The 22,456-nt window shown below is 40.2% G+C and overlaps 1 protein-coding gene, 1 long non-coding RNA gene and 1 pseudogene across 3 annotated transcripts in view; 2 read left to right on the top strand and 1 right to left on the bottom strand.

The window, feature by feature from the left end:
• Positions 1 to 1,545: 1,545 nt before the first annotated feature.
• Positions 1,546 to 22,456, top strand: part of LOC308703251 (E3 ubiquitin-protein ligase TRIM39-like) — a gene marked incomplete at both ends in the record, with an annotated part of 46,439 nt that continues 25,528 nt past the window's right edge. The window contains 2 exons of the mRNA XM_081386571.1: positions 1,546 to 2,100; positions 2,415 to 2,510. Of these exons, the coding sequence (XP_081242697.1) occupies positions 1,546 to 2,100; positions 2,415 to 2,510 (651 nt within the window). The remainder of the gene's footprint in view (positions 2,101 to 2,414; positions 2,511 to 22,456) is intronic.
• On the top strand, positions 2,877 to 15,982 carry LOC308702753 (E3 ubiquitin-protein ligase TRIM21-like; annotated as a pseudogene). The gene is made up of 4 exons: positions 2,877 to 3,020; positions 14,243 to 14,393; positions 15,282 to 15,308; positions 15,434 to 15,982. The product of its transcript is annotated as an E3 ubiquitin-protein ligase TRIM21-like (transcript).
• Positions 17,872 to 20,025, bottom strand: LOC308703405. Its single transcript, XR_014031712.1, has 4 exons — positions 19,949 to 20,025; positions 19,406 to 19,462; positions 18,867 to 18,941; positions 17,872 to 18,776 (listed from the first exon to the last, which is right to left on the bottom strand). It is a non-coding gene; the product is annotated as an uncharacterized lncRNA (long non-coding RNA).

Raw genomic sequence — 22,456 nt, 5'->3', positions numbered from 1 at the left:
CCTAGCTTAGCACAAAGACTGGAGGTAAACGGCTCCAGCTAGCATACAGCCTAGAGCCCTGGACGGGGCAAAACATCCAGCCCTAACCGAGACCTGGCCCGTGGTGTTCAAGCCCTAATCCGGCCCCAGCCCGAAAATGTCTGCAATTTTTCAGCCCGAACCCGAACCAAGACCAACATCAATATCACTTAAAGCTCTCTCTGTCTGACGAGCGCTCTCTAATGCGCGCTGTCTCTGCTAGGCGCACACACATACACCCACGCTACTAGGTACAACTTTATTATAGGCCTCAAACATAACTACCACCACCGACAATTATGCCCACAAATATTAATACAGACTGTCCATTACAGAGAAACATAGCCCTAAGCATGTAGTAGAGAATATTATGTAGCCAAATGTGATCCAGCAGTAAATAAAGATTTACGGCCCACCTTTTTTTGATGTCAAGTAACTTTACTGAAGAAAAACGTTTCAAAGAACTCTTCGCCAACTGGCTAACGTTAAATAATAATAAAAATATAATAAAAGAGAAAAAAAATCTGTTGAACTGAGTATATAGGCTCATTCACTGTTTATTTGCGAGTGTTGTGAAGAAAAAGAATAGCATCCACTGTTTAAGGCTTCAGGCTCATTGTTTGTTGTGGTAATCAAATCAAAACTCTTTCAAAGTGCATCTTTTCCTGAAGTATTGGGAACTTTTAGTAATTCCCCACGCTCCAACTTCTCCCTGATACTCTGCATGGTCAACTGTCACCTAATGCATTGCACGCGCATTTGTGTACGCTGTGACTATACAAATCACAACATGTAAATAGGAAAATGTTGGCGTTATTTTGTCTCTTATTGGGAGCAGTATGCTAGCTGGAGCCATTTACCTCCAGTCTTTGTGCTAAGCTAGGCTAGCGGTGGGGGCGTCAGACAGAGTTACGGCACGCACGGAGATGAGAAAGTAGTAGGTCATCCAGGTACTTTTCGCCTACTGTTTTTCGAATTCTATGATTTCGGACATATACTCTGCTCGTGTACTGTTTTTTGCATACTATATAGAAGGGAAGTATTCGATTTCGGACGCAGCTTTGGTGGTTACAGATGTTTATTTAGTAGCTTATTTTTTTGAAAAATTACAGTTCCACTCATTTTCTGTGTTGTACTTTATACATCTTATGATGGTATTAAAATGTTGTTGTAAAAACCTATTACATTTGCTGTACTGTGGCTCCTAGTTTCTGTTTAGTTCCTCTATTTAGTTTCTTCAGGTTATTTCTATTACTCAATACAGAACCCATCTAAAGCGAAACCAGCAGTCTCAGACCAGAAGTTAAGGGCGGAGCTTATAGGCTCAGTGTGGTTAGGGTTAGTGTTGGAGGAGGGCTAGACAGTATTTGACTTTGATAGGGTTAGGTGGTACATAACTTATTGTTGTAAGTTATAATAGTATTTAACATGCAAGATCCATGGCCTAATTTACTCCGTACATATACTTATCAAAATTGCTCTCTTCAGCATGTAGACGATTTATTGAAATTACTTATCTTTTCAGTCATGGCGTCCTCCAGTGGTCCATCACTAAATGAGGAGCTCCAGTGCTCCATCTGTCTGGAAGTGTTCACTGATCCAGTCACCACTCCATGTGGACACAACTTCTGCAGAACCTGCCTGAGCGAGTGCTGGACGAACACACAGATCTGCTTCTGTCCACTCTGTAAAGAAAAATTCAGCAAGAGACCTGATCTCAAGATTAATACAACACTCAGAGAGGTTGTACAACACTTTAAGGAGAAGCTCAATCTAGGAGAATCTGAGGTGTTCTGTGACATCTGTGATGAAGGAAAGCAGAAAGCAGTGAAGACCTGCCTGACGTGTCAAAGCTCTTACTGTGAGACTCATCTGGAGCCTCATCTCAGAGTCCCACGTCTAAAGAAACACACACTGATCAACGCTGTGGAAAATCTGGAGGATTATATATGCCAGAAACACGAGAGACCTCTGGAGCTGTTCTGCAGAGATGACCAGACGTGTGTTTGTCTGTCCTGCACTGAAGGAGAACACAGGACTCACAACACTGTTCCTATAGAGGAGGAGAGTCAAGACAAGAAGGCAAGAGTTACAAACAAAGCTCTTTAGCATTGTGAAATGCATTGTTTCACAGCATTGTGAAATGCAGATGTCTTTCCTGTGGCATGTTTCCATGTTGAAGAACCTGTTCCTTTTTATTTTAAACAGCCAAATCCATTAGTCTTTCATTACATTTGATAAAAACTGATTTTGTTACCCTCAAAACTGTCAGACATGGACTAAAAGATTAATTTGGTCTTTAAATGGTTTAAAAATCAATATTGAAATAAGAGTTTGTCAGAAGATGGAAAGCTACATTCAGTGATAAATGTGTCTGTGTTTTTCTCTGTATGTAGAATCAGCTGGTTCAGACACAGATAGACGTTCATCAGATGATCCAGGACAGAATGAAGAAGATTCAAGAGATCAAACACTCAGTAGAGCTGAGAAAGGTTTGTGCTTCGATCAACCCGAGTTCATATCCTGACTCATGGTCGTTTCCGCATCCCCATTTCACTTTCTGTTCATTCTCTAACTATCAAAGGAGCTGAATTACATTGTGAGTTCTGCCATCATCTAGTAACCCTCATGTTGCTCCAAACAAATATGATTTTTTCCCCATAGAGCACTGCACCAATCCAAGAGTTCTTTTGGAGTTCTTCAACAGCTCGTCCTCATGAGCAGCACGAACATTTCTTTTGTGTCCCATTGAAAATCACACATTTTAAGTGACATAAGGTTAAGAGAGATCCTCCAGTGTTGAGATCTTCACTGATCTGATCCGCTCCATTAAGAAATGTCAGTCTAAGCAGCTGAAGATGATGGAGGAACAGCAGAAAGCAGCAGAGAAACAGGCTGAAGATCTCATTAAAGAGCTGGATCAGGAAATCACTGAGCTGAAGAGGAGAAACACTGAGCTGGAGCAGCTCTCACACACTGACGATCATCTCCATCTCATACAGGTCTGTCAACATCTGTCTCAGTCAATATGTACAATATTACAGGACAAACTCTCTGTTCTGTAAGGTCCACCCAATAGACTAGTTGCACGTGGCCGACATTTTGGATTTCGGATCAGCGAGTGTGCGGTTAGACGCCGGAGCCTCTACGCTGTAGGCAACGCATTGGTTTTCATTTATACTTCTGCGTCGTTGTTCGCGTTGACGCACAATTACACTTGCAGAGAGAGCATGTGAAACCAGAGGGAGTGGTCCTAGCAGACCAATCACAGCGCTTGCGTCCGCGTAAAGTTGACGCGTTTTTACATTTTTGGAGAGGTGTACGTCAGGGTACGCCGAAGGGTATGCGCGCTACACACAGCCTACGACGTAGCTACGGCGTGAGTTCGACGCAGAAGTATAAATTGGGCTTTACGCCCGGTGCAGGGAGCCGGAGAATTATCTTTTATAGTTGTTTATAGAATAAATGATCACTTAAAATACTACTAAGATCCATATTACTATCACAAGAGCCAATGGCAATTAAATGCACGGATGCATAGTCAGATTAATGAATGAAATACAACTGTTCACGAACAGAAGATTGTATTTGACTCATGCTGCATACACATACGCAATGACAATTATGCCTACTGTAAATATAGAGTTACAACTACGATTAGAGTTGTTGATGAACCATGAACATTCACATGTTTGCCCTGGGATAGGCTACAATTTATCTCCATAAATACTATTTTTGTCAATTCTGCGCACATATTTTTAGTTACATCAATTGCTCGATCAATATTATCATCACATATTTTACATTTACATTTTTTACTGTAGGTACCACAAACAATTTAATATAGGTGAGTTTGTGTATATTTTACACGTAGTACAATACTGTATAAGGTGCTGCTTATAAACACCAGACAGATAATGATTTATGAAACAGATCTTTACTCATCTCACTTGCACAAAATAAATGCAGTAATAGAAAGCATATAAACGCTAGGGGTGCAACGGTACAGATAGCCCACGGTACGGTCCGTACCTCGGTTTTTGGGCCACGGTCTCGGTTCGGTTTCGGTACGTGTTTTGTGCAGAAAGAGACTGCTATTTCATCCCAAAAATATGTTTTATTTTTCTTATGAGCATAAACAGAATGTCACAGTAGGAAGAACATCAATGTATGGAATAAATTAACACTCTAGTCTGTACTGAACAACACTAAGTAATACAACCTCTTCAACTATCACTTATATGAAATACAAAATGTAAACAAACACACTTCAAAATATTCAAGTGGATCCCAATTCCAAACCTTGATAACTGGTATATGAAGTGATCAATGTGAAAGAAAAAGTGCACTTTTACCTTTAACAAACATAAATTAGCTTGTGCTTTGAATAAAAAAAAAAAAAAACAGAGCAAAATAATATAATAAATAAAATACTGCATTCAGGATACAAAGTGCAATGTTATTTACTCATCCACTATTGAGAGATTCTTGTGCAAAAAGATGAGTCTATCAACACTGTCTGGTGCAAGGTGAGACCGGTTGGCACTAACGACGATGTCCCCAGCAGTGGAGAAAATTCTCAACCTTTCAGAATGCCGCAAGCGCACCGTAGGTCATGTGACAAGAACCAACCAGAGCGCAGCTGATGGTTGCTTTAGCAACGACAGACGCCTCCGGAGCGCAACCGCCCTAGCGCTTTGGAAAAAGGAGAACGCGGCGCGCTTAGCGTTTTCTACGCGTTTTTAGGCGCGATATGTGAACGGCGCCTAAAGCAAAAACTAAAAGGATCAGCGCAAACTCAATGGCAAAACCGAAGTACCGCGGGACACGAGGGTAGATTGTCCCGTGCAGGGCTGACCGAACGGTCCGGTATTTTACCGTGTACCGTTGCATCCCTAATAAACGCACAGGTGAAATACACTGAAAATTATATGCATTTAAAAATTTGGTCGTGACGAAATGGTACATAACGGGCACACAACGATGAAGTGGCAAGTCGCCTCTCTTGAATCCTAAAAACACTCATTGTGAAAAAATATCTTTGTGGTAATGGAACTCTCTCGCTCTCGCTGTCAGGAAGTACTGGCCCACACACTCAAGTTCGAACGTCAACGGTCGCCGTGCACGGAGCGAATTGACCCAACGACGGTGTCCAATGGTGTGGCTGAAGGTTTCCTGTGTGTTGGTCGCTTGAGTGATTTAATTTCAATTACACTTTTATCTGACTCAATTTTATCTTGACCTTGAATTTAGGTTGGAATGCCAATGGATTGTTGGTCATTTATAATTGATCTAGATATTTGATCATTCTATTTAACACTTTACTTTAGATTGTACTTGTTCATTCGGATTCCAATGTTGTTCAGAGTCTCACACCGGATGTTAACGTGAATCTCACGGTCATAAACTCGCCAGTCTGATCATTAGTCAGAGCAGAGGTTATGACTAATACTATTTAATAAGCCGCACATGCTTGCCATTATTTAAATAGTAATTCTGTTTAGTCCCTTACTGTTACGAACTGCTCCAACGTTGGAGATCCAAACGCAGCTTTAATAATAGGGACAATTCAAACACGTAATCCAAAGTACAGACAAGGTCAAACACAGGCCGTCCACATAAACACAACAAGGAAGAGAACAGAAGCGGTGAGTAATGAGTGATCCAGAAACAGGCAAGAAATCCAAAATACCAAGAGACATGAAACCAGGGAGAACGCTCAGAATTGAAGTGTACAACTACTAACAAAACCTCACAGTGAATGACAGAGTTAACAAGGCTAATGAACCACAGGTGGACGTAATCATGGCTGATTAGTCTGCGCAAGGTGCGGCGACGGCTGTTTTGGCAGAAGACTCAGGCTCAAAGGCGGTGGGCCAAGCTCGGTGGCCATCGGAGCTTGATGCATAGTGCATCAAACTTTTGCAACATTTCTTTAAAGTCCCTGTAAAGTCAAAATTAAGTATGTGTTCTGAGTTTGTCACACCACAGAAAAATGTGTTATTAGCCACCCAGCCAAATTTGAATGATAAAAAAAGCCGGCAAGTACATAAAATAAGCGATCAAAATCTTGAAAAAATGAGCAGTCATCTCTGCTCTCAAACGCTGGGGGCGTGTCCGCTGGCTGCGCTGAAACCACGCCCACTGAAAGCTCGCTGCCGTTGCCTCGCCAGTCGCCACACTCAACTCTACCTACAGCCGGAATGGATGCTCCTAGCAGTTTAATTTGTTTTACAAAGCCATACATGTTCGAGCCTGGACTACCTACTATAATAATAACATAAGCACACAAAGCAACTTACACTCGTTGGGCATGCACTGCCGATGATGGCACCAGTTGTCGGCGTGACGGGAGGATGAACACCGAGGCGGGAGATAGTCGGTTCGGCCACATTCACCAGTAACAGCGGATTATCAGTGAATCCCAGTTGTCTCCGACAAAGTTTTTTAAACTATCCCGTGTAAAATGATCACTACAGAGGCGGGTTTTGGCGGTGATCCTCAGCTCTCCATCAAGGTGGCTCTTCACAAAATTAATCCACCTCTTGTTGATATGATAGTTTTTCGGAAATTTAAATAAGGACACCGATCTGTTTTGTACGTGATCGCATCCAGGTAATACGCATTTCCGTGACGAAGGCATAGCTAGTGAAGGGATCCAAATTTAAGAATCTATTTCAGATATGTTTCCTTACATAACATCACGGTGAAGAATACTGATTTTAGCATTTGAGGTTTTAATTTAGATAAACTGAGAAAGTGATTATTGAGTCTCTAGCAAGAGTCTCCTATTCCTACCAGACCTGTTTTCTCTATTGTGTTTTAAATGAGTCTTTAATGGCTCTAGCCAGTAGCTCCAAGATGCACCCTTTGTCTTAAATGGCTCTGGGATGGCCCGTGGAACCAGAGTTTCCTGGCCAGTATCAGCATTTGAATAGGTATGCTGATTAAATTGATACTGGTAAACACGCTGGGGTCTGGGGCAGGTTACCTTAACCTGTATACCTCATTTACATGCTTTGTTTGTATTTGTCTCCACCTTCAAAAAGTCCCTCCTCCTAAAATGCCTATAAGATAACATGTAAAGTTATGTTAGATCAGATCATGTTGGAAGTTTCTACAGCCGCGTACGGAGGAGTTCTCAATAAAGAATAACTTCCGTTGAACGCGATCCCAACTGTCTCCTGGTCTCTGCTTTGAAGAAAGAAAAACTTTACAACAGATGGTGCCGTGACCCGGATGGAGAAGAAGGAAACTCAAAGAATTTTAAGCTCAAACAACTGCATCTTGAAACTTCAAGCTCAAAGATCTCAACGAAGCTGACTGAGTTCCAGATTGAATCTTCTGAATCCAGATTGAAAACTTCAAGCTCCAAAAAGATCTCAAAGACTGAATTTTTCCAGACGGAATCTTTCTCTACAAATGAAAGACTCGGTGAGTTTCACTCCATTAAAAGAACCAATGCAGACCAGTACAAATGTTTTCCTCTGCGCCGTTCAGAGAAGTAGTTAACAAACAGCTGTAGAGTTTGGCTAACTAAAGATAAGCCTCTAAAAAGTTTTTCTTTTAGAGATGAAATTTACCCCCTGTTGTTGGCAGGGAAGATTAACAGTTACATGTTAATATTGTGTGTATGCTCTTGCTAGAGAAGACCTATCTGTAAGCTAGAGAATTAGCTTTAGAATTAGATTTAGCCTCTTAGGCTAATAAGATTGTAACCTATGTTTGCAAGACAGTAGAGAGAAGTTTTTTTAGTGTTTGTTTGTGGTAACAAAAAATTCACAAAATGTTTAGGAAAAGTACTAGACAGATTACACCTTTTTGGACAGATAGTGAATTCAAGTCTTTGTTATCAGAGCACATGGACTCCATCGTGACTAAGCCAGTCAGATTGAATTTAACCAAGAAATTTGGCATTGATCCAGAGAAAGTGTGGTCAATTGAAGATTGCAAGAAAGTGTTGAGTGCATGTATCAGGAAGAAAAATCTGAAAGGCATCATCGGTTGTCACCGAGAATTTAGCTTATCCATTGCACAAGAACAAGCGCAGTGTATTGCTAAGTTGAAAGAACAGATCAAACAATTGCAGACTCAGGTGTCCTGTCTCAAGACAAACGTGGGCCATAACAAAGCCTCAACCAAATGTGATTTAGAAGACCAACAGTCAGAGGAAAGCTATCCTGATTTACAGTCTTTTGATAGTATAGAGGACAATGTCAATACAGATGTAAATGCAGTTGAAGTGTGCGTAGCTAGACAAAAGCCTCAGGGAAAAGGTGTTGATACAGTTCCATTTGCAACCCCCATATTGCAGCCACAAGCAATCAAAACATCTTTAGGTCCTAAAGAGATTGAGAGAATTGCTGAAAGTTTGCCATCAGTGCAAAGAAATTTTTCTGAGTTTAGAAGAGCATTGATCAGCAAAATGCGGCTCTATGATATGACTCTAGCTGAAGTCACCCAGCTAATATCACAGATCTTGACTGAGTCAGAATTCAATGATTTTGAAAGTGCTGTAAATAATTCTGAACTGCAACAGGCCAGTAAAGATGAATTGAGACAGGAAGTTGTTAAAGTGTTAAAAAACATTGTTGGACCGAAAGTGGACTGGTCAAAGCTCACTAATTGTGTACAGAAGAAGGATGAAACTGTTTGTGAGTACACAGAAAGATTTTGCCAGACCGCTGCCGCTTACAGCGGAATGGCCGACACTCCAGAGAAAGTGTTAGGTCATAATGGTCCTCTAGTTCGTGCATGGTCCGATGGTCTTTTGTCAGAACATAGAAATGCATTGCCTTTCTTAGATCTTACATGGTCAAATAGAACCCTGCAAGACAACTTGGACAGTTTAGCTATGTGGGAAAGAGACTTTGATGTCAAGGCAAGAGTAAAAATTGCAGCAGCATCCTTTAAGGTTAACTCAGAGAAGCCAAAGAAACGCAAACGTCCTAGAGAAGCCAGTTGTTCTTACTGTGGCAAGCACGGACATTTTGGAAAAGAATGTCGAAAAAATAAAAATAACTTAGGACAAGTTAACAATGTTATGCAGCTCTTACTACATTTGTTTGCTACTTTAAAGCAGCCCCTCCCCTCCTCGTTAAACTTGTGGGGCAACTTGATACGGTGTTAACCATTTAGGCTGTGAGTGCTTAATTTCCCCAGTAACTCACAACAAAGATGAAAGACTTATTTTTTTTGTTTAATAGAACAAAAGGAAAGTGACTGTCACAGCCTTTGTTTGGGGGACATTCAGAAAACTCACAGCCATAAATTTTACACTGCAGAACACTACAATCAGACCTCCATGCTCTATATGATGTCTATTAAGACTGATGTTTCACTGGAGAATGAAAATGTGCCAATTTTCTCACACACTGTACAGTGTGTGCACAACACAGGGACAGAATAGGACACGGTTCAGTGAGGGCCCTGGAAAGAACTGACGCAACAGGCGTCGGGGGCCAATCCAGGGTGAAGACACTACCTCATAGGCCTTTCCTCATTTAGTCCATCCTTACCTCACTGGTCCATAGGTGTCAAATCAATTAAGAAATAGGGAAAGAATGAAACGACAACAGTACACTCTGAAAACGATAGAACCATTGTGTTTAAACTGCTACAACCGTAGTGTTTTGAAGAAATACTGCTCTCTGTTTTTCTGTTTTCTGTCTTACAGTGTGCAGATAAAACTTGATGGCTTTTTCAAGATCCATATGCAGCGACCGTCTCATCTGCGTATGAAGCCCCAACCTCAAGAAGACAACCAGACCCACTGCTGAACGAACTATCACAAAAGAAAATGAAAAATACACAACGCAGAAAATTCACGGACCCTAAATTGCATGTTTGTTTCTGTGTCAGCATGCAATTACAGATGAACAACACAGAGCAAGTTATATGTGCCTGTAACTTACACCAGTTACAAGAATGAACTTTATGTGTCTAAATTTGTATTTTTGTGAGAGTTTGTAAGAACTCTCAAAGAGGGGACTGAAGGGATCCAAATTTAAGAATCTATTTCAGATATGTTTCCTTACATAACATCACGGTGAAGAATACTGATTTTAGCATTTGAGGTTTTAATTTAGATAGTATATAAACTGAGAAAGTGATTATTGAGTCTCTAGCAAGAGTCTCCTATTCCTACCAGACCTGTTTTCTCTATTGTGTTTTAAATGAGTCTTTAATGGCTCTAGCCAGTAGCTCCAAGATGCACCCTTTGTCTTAAATGGCTCTGGGATGGCCCGTGGAACCAGAGTTTCCTGGCCAGTATCAGCATTTGAATAGGTATGCTGATTAAATTGATACTGGTAAACACGCTGGGGTCTGGGGCAGGTTACCTTAACCTGTATACCTCATTTACATGCTTTGTTTGTATTTGTCTCCACCTTCAAAAAGTCCCTCCTCCTAAAATGCCTATAAGATAACATGTAAAGTTATGTTAGATCAGATCATGTTGGAAGTTTCTACAGCCGCGTACGGAGGAGTTCTCAATAAAGAATAACTTCCGTTGAACGCGATCCCAACTGTCTCCTGGTCTCTGCTTTGAAGAAAGAAAAACTTTACAACACTAGCTAGCAAATTGTAGGATGTAGTAACTAATAGTACTGACAGTAACTCGCGATTGAGTTGCAAACTGATGTGAATGGGCTCCAGTGCGTCATCAAGTGGGGCGTGTCCAGGAGCTCAGGGGCTCCAGTGCGTCATCGAGCCCCCGTTTTAGCCCCGCCCCAAAAATCCGGAACACAGCAACGGTGAAAAACTGTTTAACGGTCTAACTCCACAATTCAGTACTTTACAGTTCACAGTCTTTGTAATATGATTTAGAAATACATTTCTAACATTTATAATGTGTTTAGAATTTTTTTTTAGATTTGCCTTTACAGGGACTTTAAATAGTCAGAACAAGACAAAACATCCTCGAAATGGAGGCACGAACTAACAATTGGAATTTGCATTAATCAAGATCCCAGACTTGGGTAGTTTAGACCTTATTGAGGACAGAAGGTAATTTGCATGAAATACACTGGTAAAGGGCTCTCGCCTCCACCGTAAGCAAAGTATTTCTAATCTCTCTAACTTGTAGCTTTCTCTGGACATGTGACCACTTGTAATGATAAGTAAGACGGAAGCAATAGCAAGTAAAATGATGATTTATTGAACAGATGTTCACACAGAAACTCAGACAAGGTCAGACAAGGAACACAGACAGCAGGAGAGCGGTGACGCAGGGACTGAGATGGGCGATCCAGGGGTGAGTGAAGCAGAGAAGATAATCCAGAGGTGAGAACGGGAGTGAAGCAATCCGGTATCCAGTGAGATGGGAAACACGAGGAATACAGGAAACAGGCATGAACACAGGATTAATGCGAGAATAAAACACGGGTTTGATCTTTGACACATGAAAGGGGGGATGAATTCTCCTGTACGCCGGAGGAAGTTTGAGTTGGACTGTCACCGGACTAATAATCTTGGTGACAGGGAACGGGCCAATCAATTTGGGAGCTAACTTGTTGGAAACGGAACGGAGCGGAATGTTCTTGGTAGAAAGCTACACTTTTTGACCCATGACGTAGAGGGGAGGCCTTGACCGGTGGCGATCGGCTTTAGCCTTAGTGCGCGCCCCCACCTGGAGCAGAGTCTCGCGGGCTCTGGTCCATGTGCGGTGGCACCTCTGGACAAAGGCGTGAGTGGAGGGGACCGCGACCTCGGATTCCAGACTCAGAAAAATTGGTGGGTGGTACCCTAAGCTACACTCAAACGGAGAGAGGCCCGTGGATGACACTGGTAACGAGTTATGTGCGTACTCAACCATAGAAAGTTGTTGGCTCCAGGATGAAGGATTCTTGGATACCAAACATTGCAACATTCTCTCCAAATCTTGGTTGGCTCGCACGGACTGACCATTACTCTGGGGATGATAACCCGAAGACAAGCTGACCATAGCTCCTAATAATCTACAAAACTCTTGCCAGAATCTGGACACAAACTGGGAACCCCTGTCAGAAACCACGTCCATCAGGAGGCCATGTAACCGAAAGACGTGATCAATTACAGTAACCGCTGTCTCCTTGGCTGAGGGTAATTTGGGCAAGGGAATGAAATGTGCCGTTCCACTATGGTTAAAACAACCGTCATGCCTTTAGAGGGCGGGAAGGCGGTGACAAAATCTAGCGCAATGTGGGACCATGGTCTCGAAGGGACAGACAGCGGTCGGAGTAACCCATCAGGAGGTCGGTTAGACGTCTTACCACTGGCACAAACTGAGTAAGCCAAAACAAAATCGTGAATATCACGAGTCATTAATGGCCACCAGAATCTTTGCTTTACTAAACAGCTAGTACGATTTACTCCTGGATGACAAGCCACGTTGGAGCAATGACCCCATCGAATAACGTCGGACCGTAACTCCTCCGGAACAAACAATCGATTTGGTGGGAAACCTGGCGGAGGTGTTACCCCTTCTAAGGCCGTCTTGACCTTCGATTCGACCTCCCATATGAGTGTGAAGACAACTACTTTCTCTGGCAAAATGCACTCGGAAGTAACCGGGCGTTCGGATGGATCAAAATAAGCTTACTAAGCTAACTGAGACAGCCAACAACTCTCTGTTACCAATGTCATAGTTACGTTCGGCAGGTGATAAACGATGGGAGAAAAACGTGCAAGGATGCATCTTGTCACCTGAGGAAGCACGTTGGGAAAGAACTTAACCTACCCCCACCTCTGATGCGTCGACCTCCACCACGAACTGACATGTGGGATCAGGGGCGACTAAGATGACTCAGCTCTGGTTTGGTGGGGGGAACGGGCGCTGTGGGCGGTGCAGCAGCAATACTCAGTAGTTGGATCTGATGGGTGAGCTCGGACACCTGCGTCACGAGCGCTTGAACTGCGCGTCCGGTGTTGGAAATGCTCTCGGATTGAGGATATGTTTACACGACACCGATATACTGAAAATGGAGAAGTTTTTCCTTTGAAAAAACAAATTATCAAAACTATACCCATTCACACGGATCCGCGAAAATGACTAAAAACCCTGTTTTCTGCTGCCAGGCCATTAGATGGCGATGAAACACTATAGACTGAACATAAGACAAAACTTAATTTGCATATTTAAATATTTCAGAAATGTATTAATAGAGAACATATAAGCAATTCTTCATGTAATCAACTAGGGGAAGTACGGTAGGGGTGTGGGGAAAAATCGATTCTTAGATGCATCGCAATGCGGACGTGGATGATTCTGAATCGATTCACAAATGTCAAAAATCGATTTAAATATTATTTTTTTCTAATAACGTAATATTGACGGCACGCAAAAGGCGGAACTCTAAAGCGGATGTGCAGTGCGCAGACAGTCTGTGGTGCGCACATAACAGAGACACATGATGGCTGAGCGCCAAATTCGAACGGCACCCTCTTCGTTAAAAGCTAACGTATAGAAAAGTGATAATTTCATTGTGACCTATTTAGTTTTTTTTTTTTTTTGTATGAGAGCTGCTTTCTGTATTGTTGAGTTTTCACATCAATATGCTGTAAACCGATCTGTTATACATACGTTATACTGCCCTCCACAGTCACAGTGTGTATCAGTACAATGCCAGTCACAAAAAGTTACATTTTGACTATGCTCTCTGCAGACGTTCATTCACTTTTTTTGTATAAGCTGTTTTTGATTGTGGTATACAGCAAACATTTCAGGTCATAACTCTTTATTATTTAGTTGTGTATAAGAGCGGCTTTGTATGTTACTAATTATTCAGAATATGCATGAGTCCACAAGCATTATGTTTGTATGAGAGCTGCTGGCACATAATTCTATATTTTTGAACGAAAACTGTTTGTGATTTTGCTGCAGCAAAATGCTTTTTGTCTGAAGGATTATATTGCTCATTGAAAATAACTGGAGGATGTTGGTTAGAAGTCTATTATTAAATGCTAGAGATTCAGAATATGCCGAAGTTTGTATTAATTTACTACAAGTATGCTGCTAGTACAGCAGCAGTAAAAAAAAATTCACCGATAATCGTTACTCTCTGAATCGTAATCGAAACGAATCGTGAGGTGCCTAGAGATTCCCACCCCTAATGTACGGTGATATCATCCATATAAATACAGAGGTTTTGCCTCACCTGTGTTAGAAAGCTCCTGTGTAAAACATATTGAACTGCTTTAAAAAATAATGATGATATTTAACAGTCTTCTCTCTCTCCTGCTGTAGATGAGCTCATCCCTGAACACTCGTCCACACACCAAGAACTGGACTGAGATCAGGATTGACTCTGGTGTGAATGTGAACTCTCTGAAAAGAGCTCTGACTGAACTGAAGAAAACTCTAGATGAGACACTGAATGAAAAACTCACTCAAACTGGTATGTGAATATCAAATACAGTGTATAGATTTTTTTGCTATTAACTTTTTAACATCACACGTAAGAAATTACGTTTTTCAAGGAATATTATGGGTTGAATAAAAAGTTGGTGATCACACAATTATTTTGTCTCAGTCTGCAAATGATCACACTGTTTGAATAATATATATATTTTCTTCTAGAAACAAATTTTGTTGCATAATTTTCCTGTTATCTCTGTAAAGCTGCTTTGAAACAATCTGTACTGTAAAAAGCGTTATATAAATAAAGGAGACTTGACTTGACTTTAAGTTATGTTGTACAAGTAAAAGACTGTATCTGCTCAGCACAGCACAATACACACACTTGTTACTGCACTGGTATTAGCAAAGCTATTGCTTATTGAACAAAGCAACATATTATTAGTTTTAATAAGTTATTCATAACATATCCATAAACTCTACTCTTCAATGGAAATGATCAAAACATCAACATAACAGAAACTCTTTCACATGTCAAACATGACTGAACATTAAACATTAACTGATGTTTCCCTTCACTCAAAAACACATAAAATAACACTTAATTTCCATATTTACTCTCCATTCCCAGCCATGTGCAAAGCATGCTGGGAACTAACAATGGTGTCTCTAAATAAAACTGCATAATTGAACTAATTCTCTTAAAATAAATAGGTAGCCTTTTTTCCTTAATTTAATCATCTTAATCGGTTCCTCAATTCAAGCCTCAGAACTGCTTAAGTTTCCTTAGAAAATGAGGAAAATGTCTCTCTTGGTTTTATTAGTGAAATGTTCTCATGCCACTGATGCTGCCAGTAGAGAAACTCACTGTTAACCTGAAACTATTGCTATGAATAATTCATCATTATATTGTCATCTGTGTCCACAGGGTTGAAGTTTGTGCAGAAGTTTGCAGGTACAGTGTGACTGACACCATTTTCTTCAATACACTCACAATACATTGTTTAGAATCTGTATTATATAATGTACATATGAAAATGTTTGTTCTGAAGTTGACTGATAATATCTGATCTCTCTCAGTGGATGTGACTCTGGATCCTGACACAGCGAATCCACATCTCATCCTGTCTGATGATGGAAAACAAGTCAGTGAAGGAGACATTGAGCAGGACGTCCCAAAAAACCCAAAGAGATTTGATAAGAGTTCTTGTGTTCTGGCAAAGCAGGGATTCGGTTCAGGGAGATTTTACTATGAGGTGCAGGTGAAGGGAAAGATTAAGTGGAGTTTAGGAGTGGCCAGAGAATCCATTAACAGGGAGGCGATCACACTGACTCCTGAGGAGGGAGTCTGGACTCTGATTCTGAGGAATGAGAATCAATATAAAGCTTGTGAAAGTCCATCTGTCTCTTTATCTCTGGAAGTGAACCCTGAGAAGGTTGGTGTGTTTGTGGATTATGAGGAGGGTCTGGTCTCTTTTTATAACGTGGAGTCCAGATCTCATATCTACTCTTTCACTTTCACTGACAAACTCTATCCATTTTTCAGCCCAGGGTTTAATGATGAAGGTAAAATCTCAAAACCCACTGATCATCACTCCTGTCTCACCTTTAATGGATTTGAATATGTAATGAAAACCAAAAAAGATTTTGCACTAAACCACAATCAAGTAGATTTTACCAGAACACTTTATAATAATACAGTAATAAAGCACTTAAGTAATTTGCAAACTATTAGTTTATAGTTAATTAACAGTTTATAAACTGTAGTTTGTACAGTGTGTGAGTCACTCGAGTCACTTTAGATTATTTTTTATTTTATATTTATATTTATTTCATATTTTGCACTTGAGATTAGGTCAAAGAAAAACATATTAATTAAATGCTTTAATCCAGCCTTTATTGGACATTAATTACACTAGTGCAAAATGCCCGTGCAAAATCAGTTTTTGAGTGTGTTTTTAGTAATTGTTGGTTCGGTGTGTTTGAGTGCTCATTGTTACAATTACACAGCAAAAGTTCAGTGACATTTTTATTTGTGCATGGTAGAGGGCAAATACTGATACTGACATGATGCATTGGAGTATATTTTTAGAGTGGATATTTGTGTTTTGTTAGTGCAGACTGGCTGTTCTTGAAGATTACATGTTGTTATTGTGTCAGCACCTCTGTATAGACAACATTGCTCAGAAAGTGGCGCTTTTTGTTTGTTTCATCATCTTGAGCAAGAATACGAAGTCTGCTTGATCTGCCAACTCTGCTGGCTGCAATGTAGAATTGACCATGACTGAAGAAGTCTCTTGTGCAGAAGACACCAACACGTTGCAAAGACTGGCCTTGTGACTTATTCACTGTCATGGCAAAGCAGGGTCTTACCGGAAACTACTTACGTCGCAGGGTGAATGGAAATATGTTGTCAGATGGGATGAGCATGATGCGTGGAATGAGTAATGTGCGTCCAGCATTGACACCGACCACAGAAGTCGCAACTAAAAGATGAGGCAGGATTTGTTCAATGATATATCTCGATCCATTGCAGTGTCCATTTTGTTGGTCGAAATTTCGAAGTAGCATGATCACCATTCCCACCTTTAAAGTGATGCAATGGGGAGGCATACCAGATGGGCAGAGGGTATTTAGAAACTCAGTTGGTTACATATGGTGACCCTCAGATTCTGCAGTGCCCACACTGTTGCAAACATGCTCTTCTCCAGGAATTTTTTTTTGTCATATATTCACATAGCCACTTTGGATTGGAAATGTTGACTGTCATGTCATCATATACCCAATTGACAATGTCCTAAAGTTTCTCGCCAGAAATTGATAGTGATTCATTGAGCTCAATTGCAAATTCACCCTCTTCTGGAACCACAGGAATTTCCCCCTCACCAAGGCTCAAAAGGAATTTGGCAAAATCTGCTTCTGTTTGTTGATCTCCAGCATCTTGAGTGATCCTCATGTTTTCTGTTAGACGAAGAATCTCAACGTTTTTCCATAGGTGTGAGCTCTTGAAACACCTCCCTATGATATGGGTTTGGATACCATGTGGGACAACAGTAAGGATTTGCCTCCAGTCACCGCTGAAAACCATTGTGATGCCACCAAATGGCTTTTCTGAACCTCTGAGCCACTGGAATGTACGATCTGCTGCTTCTAATGCACAGCGATCCATCATTGACACTTCATCCACAACCATGAGATGCGTCATTCTAAGGATTGTTGCAGTACTGTCATGTTCACACATACACTGTAAAAATAAAAGGTGCCTGGAGGAACCTTTTGGGGATCTTCACTTCGCCACACCGGCGGAACCGTCTGAAGATCCTCTAGGCACCCTTTAAAAAGGGCCGGTTCTCTGAGGAACCACACAGGTTTCCTGAGGAACTCTTATATTAGGCACTGTGTGGAACCACTTTGGGTGCCTCCAGGAACCAAGTTTCATTTTTTTTTAAATATTTAATTTCATGTTGTTACTATGGTTACCTTTGACTTCTATTATAATAAACAAATTGAACCAAATACAAAATAAGAATTGTTTATTACATATTTGATATTCATTTTTATACATACACTTCCATGCACATGGGGAAAAAAGCTAACTACAGATTAATATCAATGACTACACAAAAAAATAGTATAATACATAAGCAACATGAATAATCAACCATGTATATACAATAGATAAACAAGAAAAGACATCTCAACAAAATGCATGGAAACACATATGTTCCACTAAATAAATCAATGTAAAAAAATTACATTTGAACTAATTAAAAATGTCCATCATACTTAACTTTAAAACATTTGTGTTTCAGTCCGATGGTTAGTCTGACATCACTGTTTCCAAGTCCAAAAGCTCTATCAGATGCCAAAAACAAACAACAGTGCTAATATACACTAATTGTGCTGTAACCTTTATCTCTATACCGAAATCTCAGATGGTTAGTTATTCAGCTATTTTGAATCATAAAATGTTTAAGTCTGGGATGCCATTAGACTGGAGACTGTAATGTACACTATGGCTTTTGAAAATCTTAAATGTGTGACTTGAATCAACAGTGTTCATAAATGGTTGTTGAGTATTCTCATGAAACAAGATAGAGGAAGTAGAAGTAGAGGCTTCGACCCGAAACAGAGTTAAGGTGCAGTAAAATGATCTGTTGTTCTGTGAATGTTCACTGGTGAATTCAGTCATTTCAATATGAATTCACACGATCAGCAATTTCGTTTGTGGTCAAAAATGTCACTATGGGACCAAGTTGGTGTGAGGTACTTAACGAGTTAGAAAAGTGAAAAGGTACAGCAGATTCGTTTTCCGTTTGTTTTTCCTCTTTTCTGGTGGATGGTCCAGGCACTTCAATGATTTTCAGGTCTACAGGAGGATTTTTATTCTTGATCAAACTTGTATTTCAGCTTTCCGAGATCCCTGCAAAGTACAAAATTTACTGTTAGTAATGTTATTAAAGTGATAGTTGTGAAATTTAAATAATTTCCTCAGCCTTGTGACGTTCCAAACCTGTTTGACTTTCTGTCTGTGGAACCCAAAAGCAGATCTCAGGCATAATGCAACCCCAGTCACCATTCGGTTTCACTGCATGAAACACAAGCAGAAAACAATTGTGTAAATCATTCATGAAACCATTCTTATGCACACTTGTCTAGTTCAATTCAATGCAACAATTTATGTAAAAATGGTTAAGCTCCAAAAATGTCCCAGAAAAGATCCTAAAAATAATCAATGAGTTCACAACTCATGTGTTATGGGTTGTGTTGCAAGTCTTCTGAAGCCTAATTGCTTTTTCATATTTATTTATTTTTTTGTCGAAAAAGACTAAACTTGAAGTTATAATTCAGAGTTAAAATGTCTATAGCATTTTTTGTGAATCAAACCTGTGATATTATTTTTCTGAGTAACATGAATGAGATTTGAGATCATGAGAAAAGATTTTCAGAGAGTAACTGATTAAAAAACACAAGTACACAGTCAAACAATACAATTTCACACAGAGAAAGTTCATAGTAATAAAGTACTTGCATGTGGTGCAGGTAACTTACTGTAATTCAATGTTGCCACTGAAATGTTCAGATTATTTTAGAAATGTAATGGTTGTTCTGGGGAAACAAAAGAACAAAGCTGATTATTCACAACATAATATTTATTGACCAGTAAATGGCTTTAAAATGGTATTTGAGAGAATGAGGGCACCTGTAAGTAAAGTTAACGTTAGGCTAAACAAAAACAGAGCAAACTATAGCCTAACCTGTTTTTGTTATTCATAACAAACGCCAAGAATCAGAGAATTTTCTAAATTAGTTAACGTTAGGCTATATCAGCAATTTGAAGACACAGTTGTACAAAATATGTTGAATTGAATGACTAAATCAATCTAAGACAATAAGTCAATCATTTCCATTTGTTCATTAGATCAACGTAGTTAGCATCGCGGCTAAAACCTTCATACCAGATACTGTGCAATAAACGAGTGGTAAACACTGTAAAAACGTAGTAATGTATAATAAATTTAGTTTATAGATATGTGTGTTTAAATATATAGTGAATAGACTCTGTATTTATATTTATTTGGCGAGTTTACAAACCTTGTAATGGAGAGCCGAACAAACTGCGGAAGCTTTGATGAGAGGAGCCGTTACTTTCTGATGACGATCAGCTGAGCGTTGTTGCGCGCGAGCAGCGCGAGGATCACTGAAGCGACGACAGCAGAGGAATAGGCTAGCAGCAGTTTCGTGACAGAATAACACTTTTCTCCTCCTGCTTCTTCTTCTTCATATAATATTATTATTATTTAGTGTTGTTGTTTAAGGTTTAAATGACTTAATAAAATAGGCCTATACTAAATATATGTAAGCTACCCAAGTGAAAAAGACTATAGTTACTATTAAATGTATTAAAAATGCATTAAAGTATATTTGTATTGTAGGTCTACTAAAAACACACTCAAGTACATTTTTAATACATTTAATAGTACATCTTTTTCACCTGGGTATGTATACTGAATCAAACTTGCCTATAATAATAATAATAATAAAAATGTATTAAAGTAGGCTATATTTGTATTGTAGGTCTACTAAAAACACACTCAAGTACATTTTTAATACATTTAATAGTACGTCTTTTTCACCTGGGTATGTATACTGAATCAAACTTAAGTAGCCTATAATAATAATAATAATAATAGGATAATAATAATAATAATAGAATAATAATCTAATTCTGGCCTCACTGAACCATTGGGTTCCTCCAGATGCTGGCTTTAACATAAGAGATCTTCCAGGAACCACTTAAATGTTAAAAGATCTTCCAATAACCCTTTTATCGCATTTAAGTTCCTCTATTTTCCCCCAAAGCACTTCGAGGTCTCATGGTAATGAAAAGGTGACTCCAGAACCTCTGAAGTAAATACAAAGTGCTTAAAGGATCCCATAAGTTCCAGCAAGAACCTCAAAGATTGTCAATGCTCCTCCAGTAACCCTACTATAGGAAAAAGAGCTTTGAGGCACCAAAATTACATTTTGAAGTTCCTTGAGTATCCAACAGGATACTTGAGGCTCCTTTAGTTTTTACAGTGTACTTCCACCACTTGCATCAAGGGATATCATTTTTCCAAGTGTTCCACACTTTCCATCACTGTTTCGACAACTTTTTGCTGTTCGTCATTGAGGCTGTTTTCTGTGTCAGTAATGATAGTTTGAAGTTCCTCTATGTTGTGCTCAGTCTCATGCTGGATGATGCGGGGAATTTGACTCCGGACGTGAAGTGAATCAGGCTCAGGGAGGCCACAGTTCCCATTTAAAGGAAAACCATGTCTTTCAACATGGTCCTTAAGGTCAAGTAGCACTTGAGTCACAATAAATTCATCTGACTCATTCACATTGGCCCTGTGCATGAAATCTTCACACAGCACATGCTTGTGCCTTTCCCAGAACTGCAAGTGTTCCCCTCTAAGAACAAACATTAGCATGTTGGCGAATACCTCACGCAGTGCTGAGCCAAATGTCACATTTGCAGCCTCCTCCATAACAGAATCTACTTCTTGGTCATTGTCAACAATGCCATGCGCAATGCAAGCTGCCAGATAGGTGTCCATGACCACATCTCCAACTCGTTGGAGGTCTTTGAAGCATGTTGGCCCTGGCACGCGGAACAGAAGGATGCAGAGATAAAATAGTTCAGCAGTGTGAGGGTTGAAGGCAATCATTGGAATTCGTCCAACGGTGTCAGCCATGCGGTCATCGTGAGAACTCAGTCTTTTTTTCCGCAATTGAAATTTCTTCCGTGTGTATGTGAAGAGTTGAAACACATCTGGGTACACAATGTGTCGCATGTGTGGATGAAGAGACATTGCTTCAAAAAAGGCGGTCAGTGTGGTGGCAGGTGGCCCTGAGTCCAACAGGTTCTGGGCAGCGCCTTCATCATTGAAAATGATGACCTGTTCATCCTCTAGATGAATTGCAAGCATCTTTACTGGTGGCTGTTTCTGCTGAATGGGGAAGTCGTATATGCACCAGTATCTCTCAGATGCAGTAATGTCACGCCCTAACTCATAACGTGTCACCTCATCACGTCGTAGTATCTCACGGGTCTCATCATCAGGCACATCCAGTCTCACCATGCACTGATCAGGTCCCTTCTCCAAATATTTATACAGATATTTGACACTGGAGACAGCACACACAATTTCAACGTTAATATGCGCATTGTATCTGAGCAGGATGTACGGATTGTATGGCACAACCCATGTATTATTGACAGGTACATTGACGCCACCTCTGATGGTCTTAATGATGGGAGAACCAGGTGCTCCTTCTGTTCGTCTTCGGTACAGTGGGTAGGAGTTGTCTCAATTGTTTGGGATAGTCTTTGGTGCACTTTTTGTCTACCATGCAGGGGCTGGCACTGTTCCATTGTCCACATGGACCGTGAATCATGTGTGATGTTACAATGCGATGTAGTTCCATATTTGTGTTTTTGTCAGGAATCTCTGCAGACACCACACGGTCAATATCGCTGGCAGTCCTGGGTTTGTCGCAGGCTACCATGGTCATGAGCATGTGTATATGTGGAAGATGCCTCTTTTGTGTTTCCTT

The sequence above is a fragment of the Scardinius erythrophthalmus genome (genome assembly GCF_964197995.2).
Source record: "Scardinius erythrophthalmus genome assembly, chromosome: 15".
Classification (NCBI taxonomy): domain Eukaryota; kingdom Metazoa; phylum Chordata; class Actinopteri; order Cypriniformes; family Leuciscidae; genus Scardinius; species Scardinius erythrophthalmus.
The sequence above is the reverse complement of the archived record's forward strand: the minus strand, read 5'-3'. Positions and strand labels throughout refer to the sequence as shown.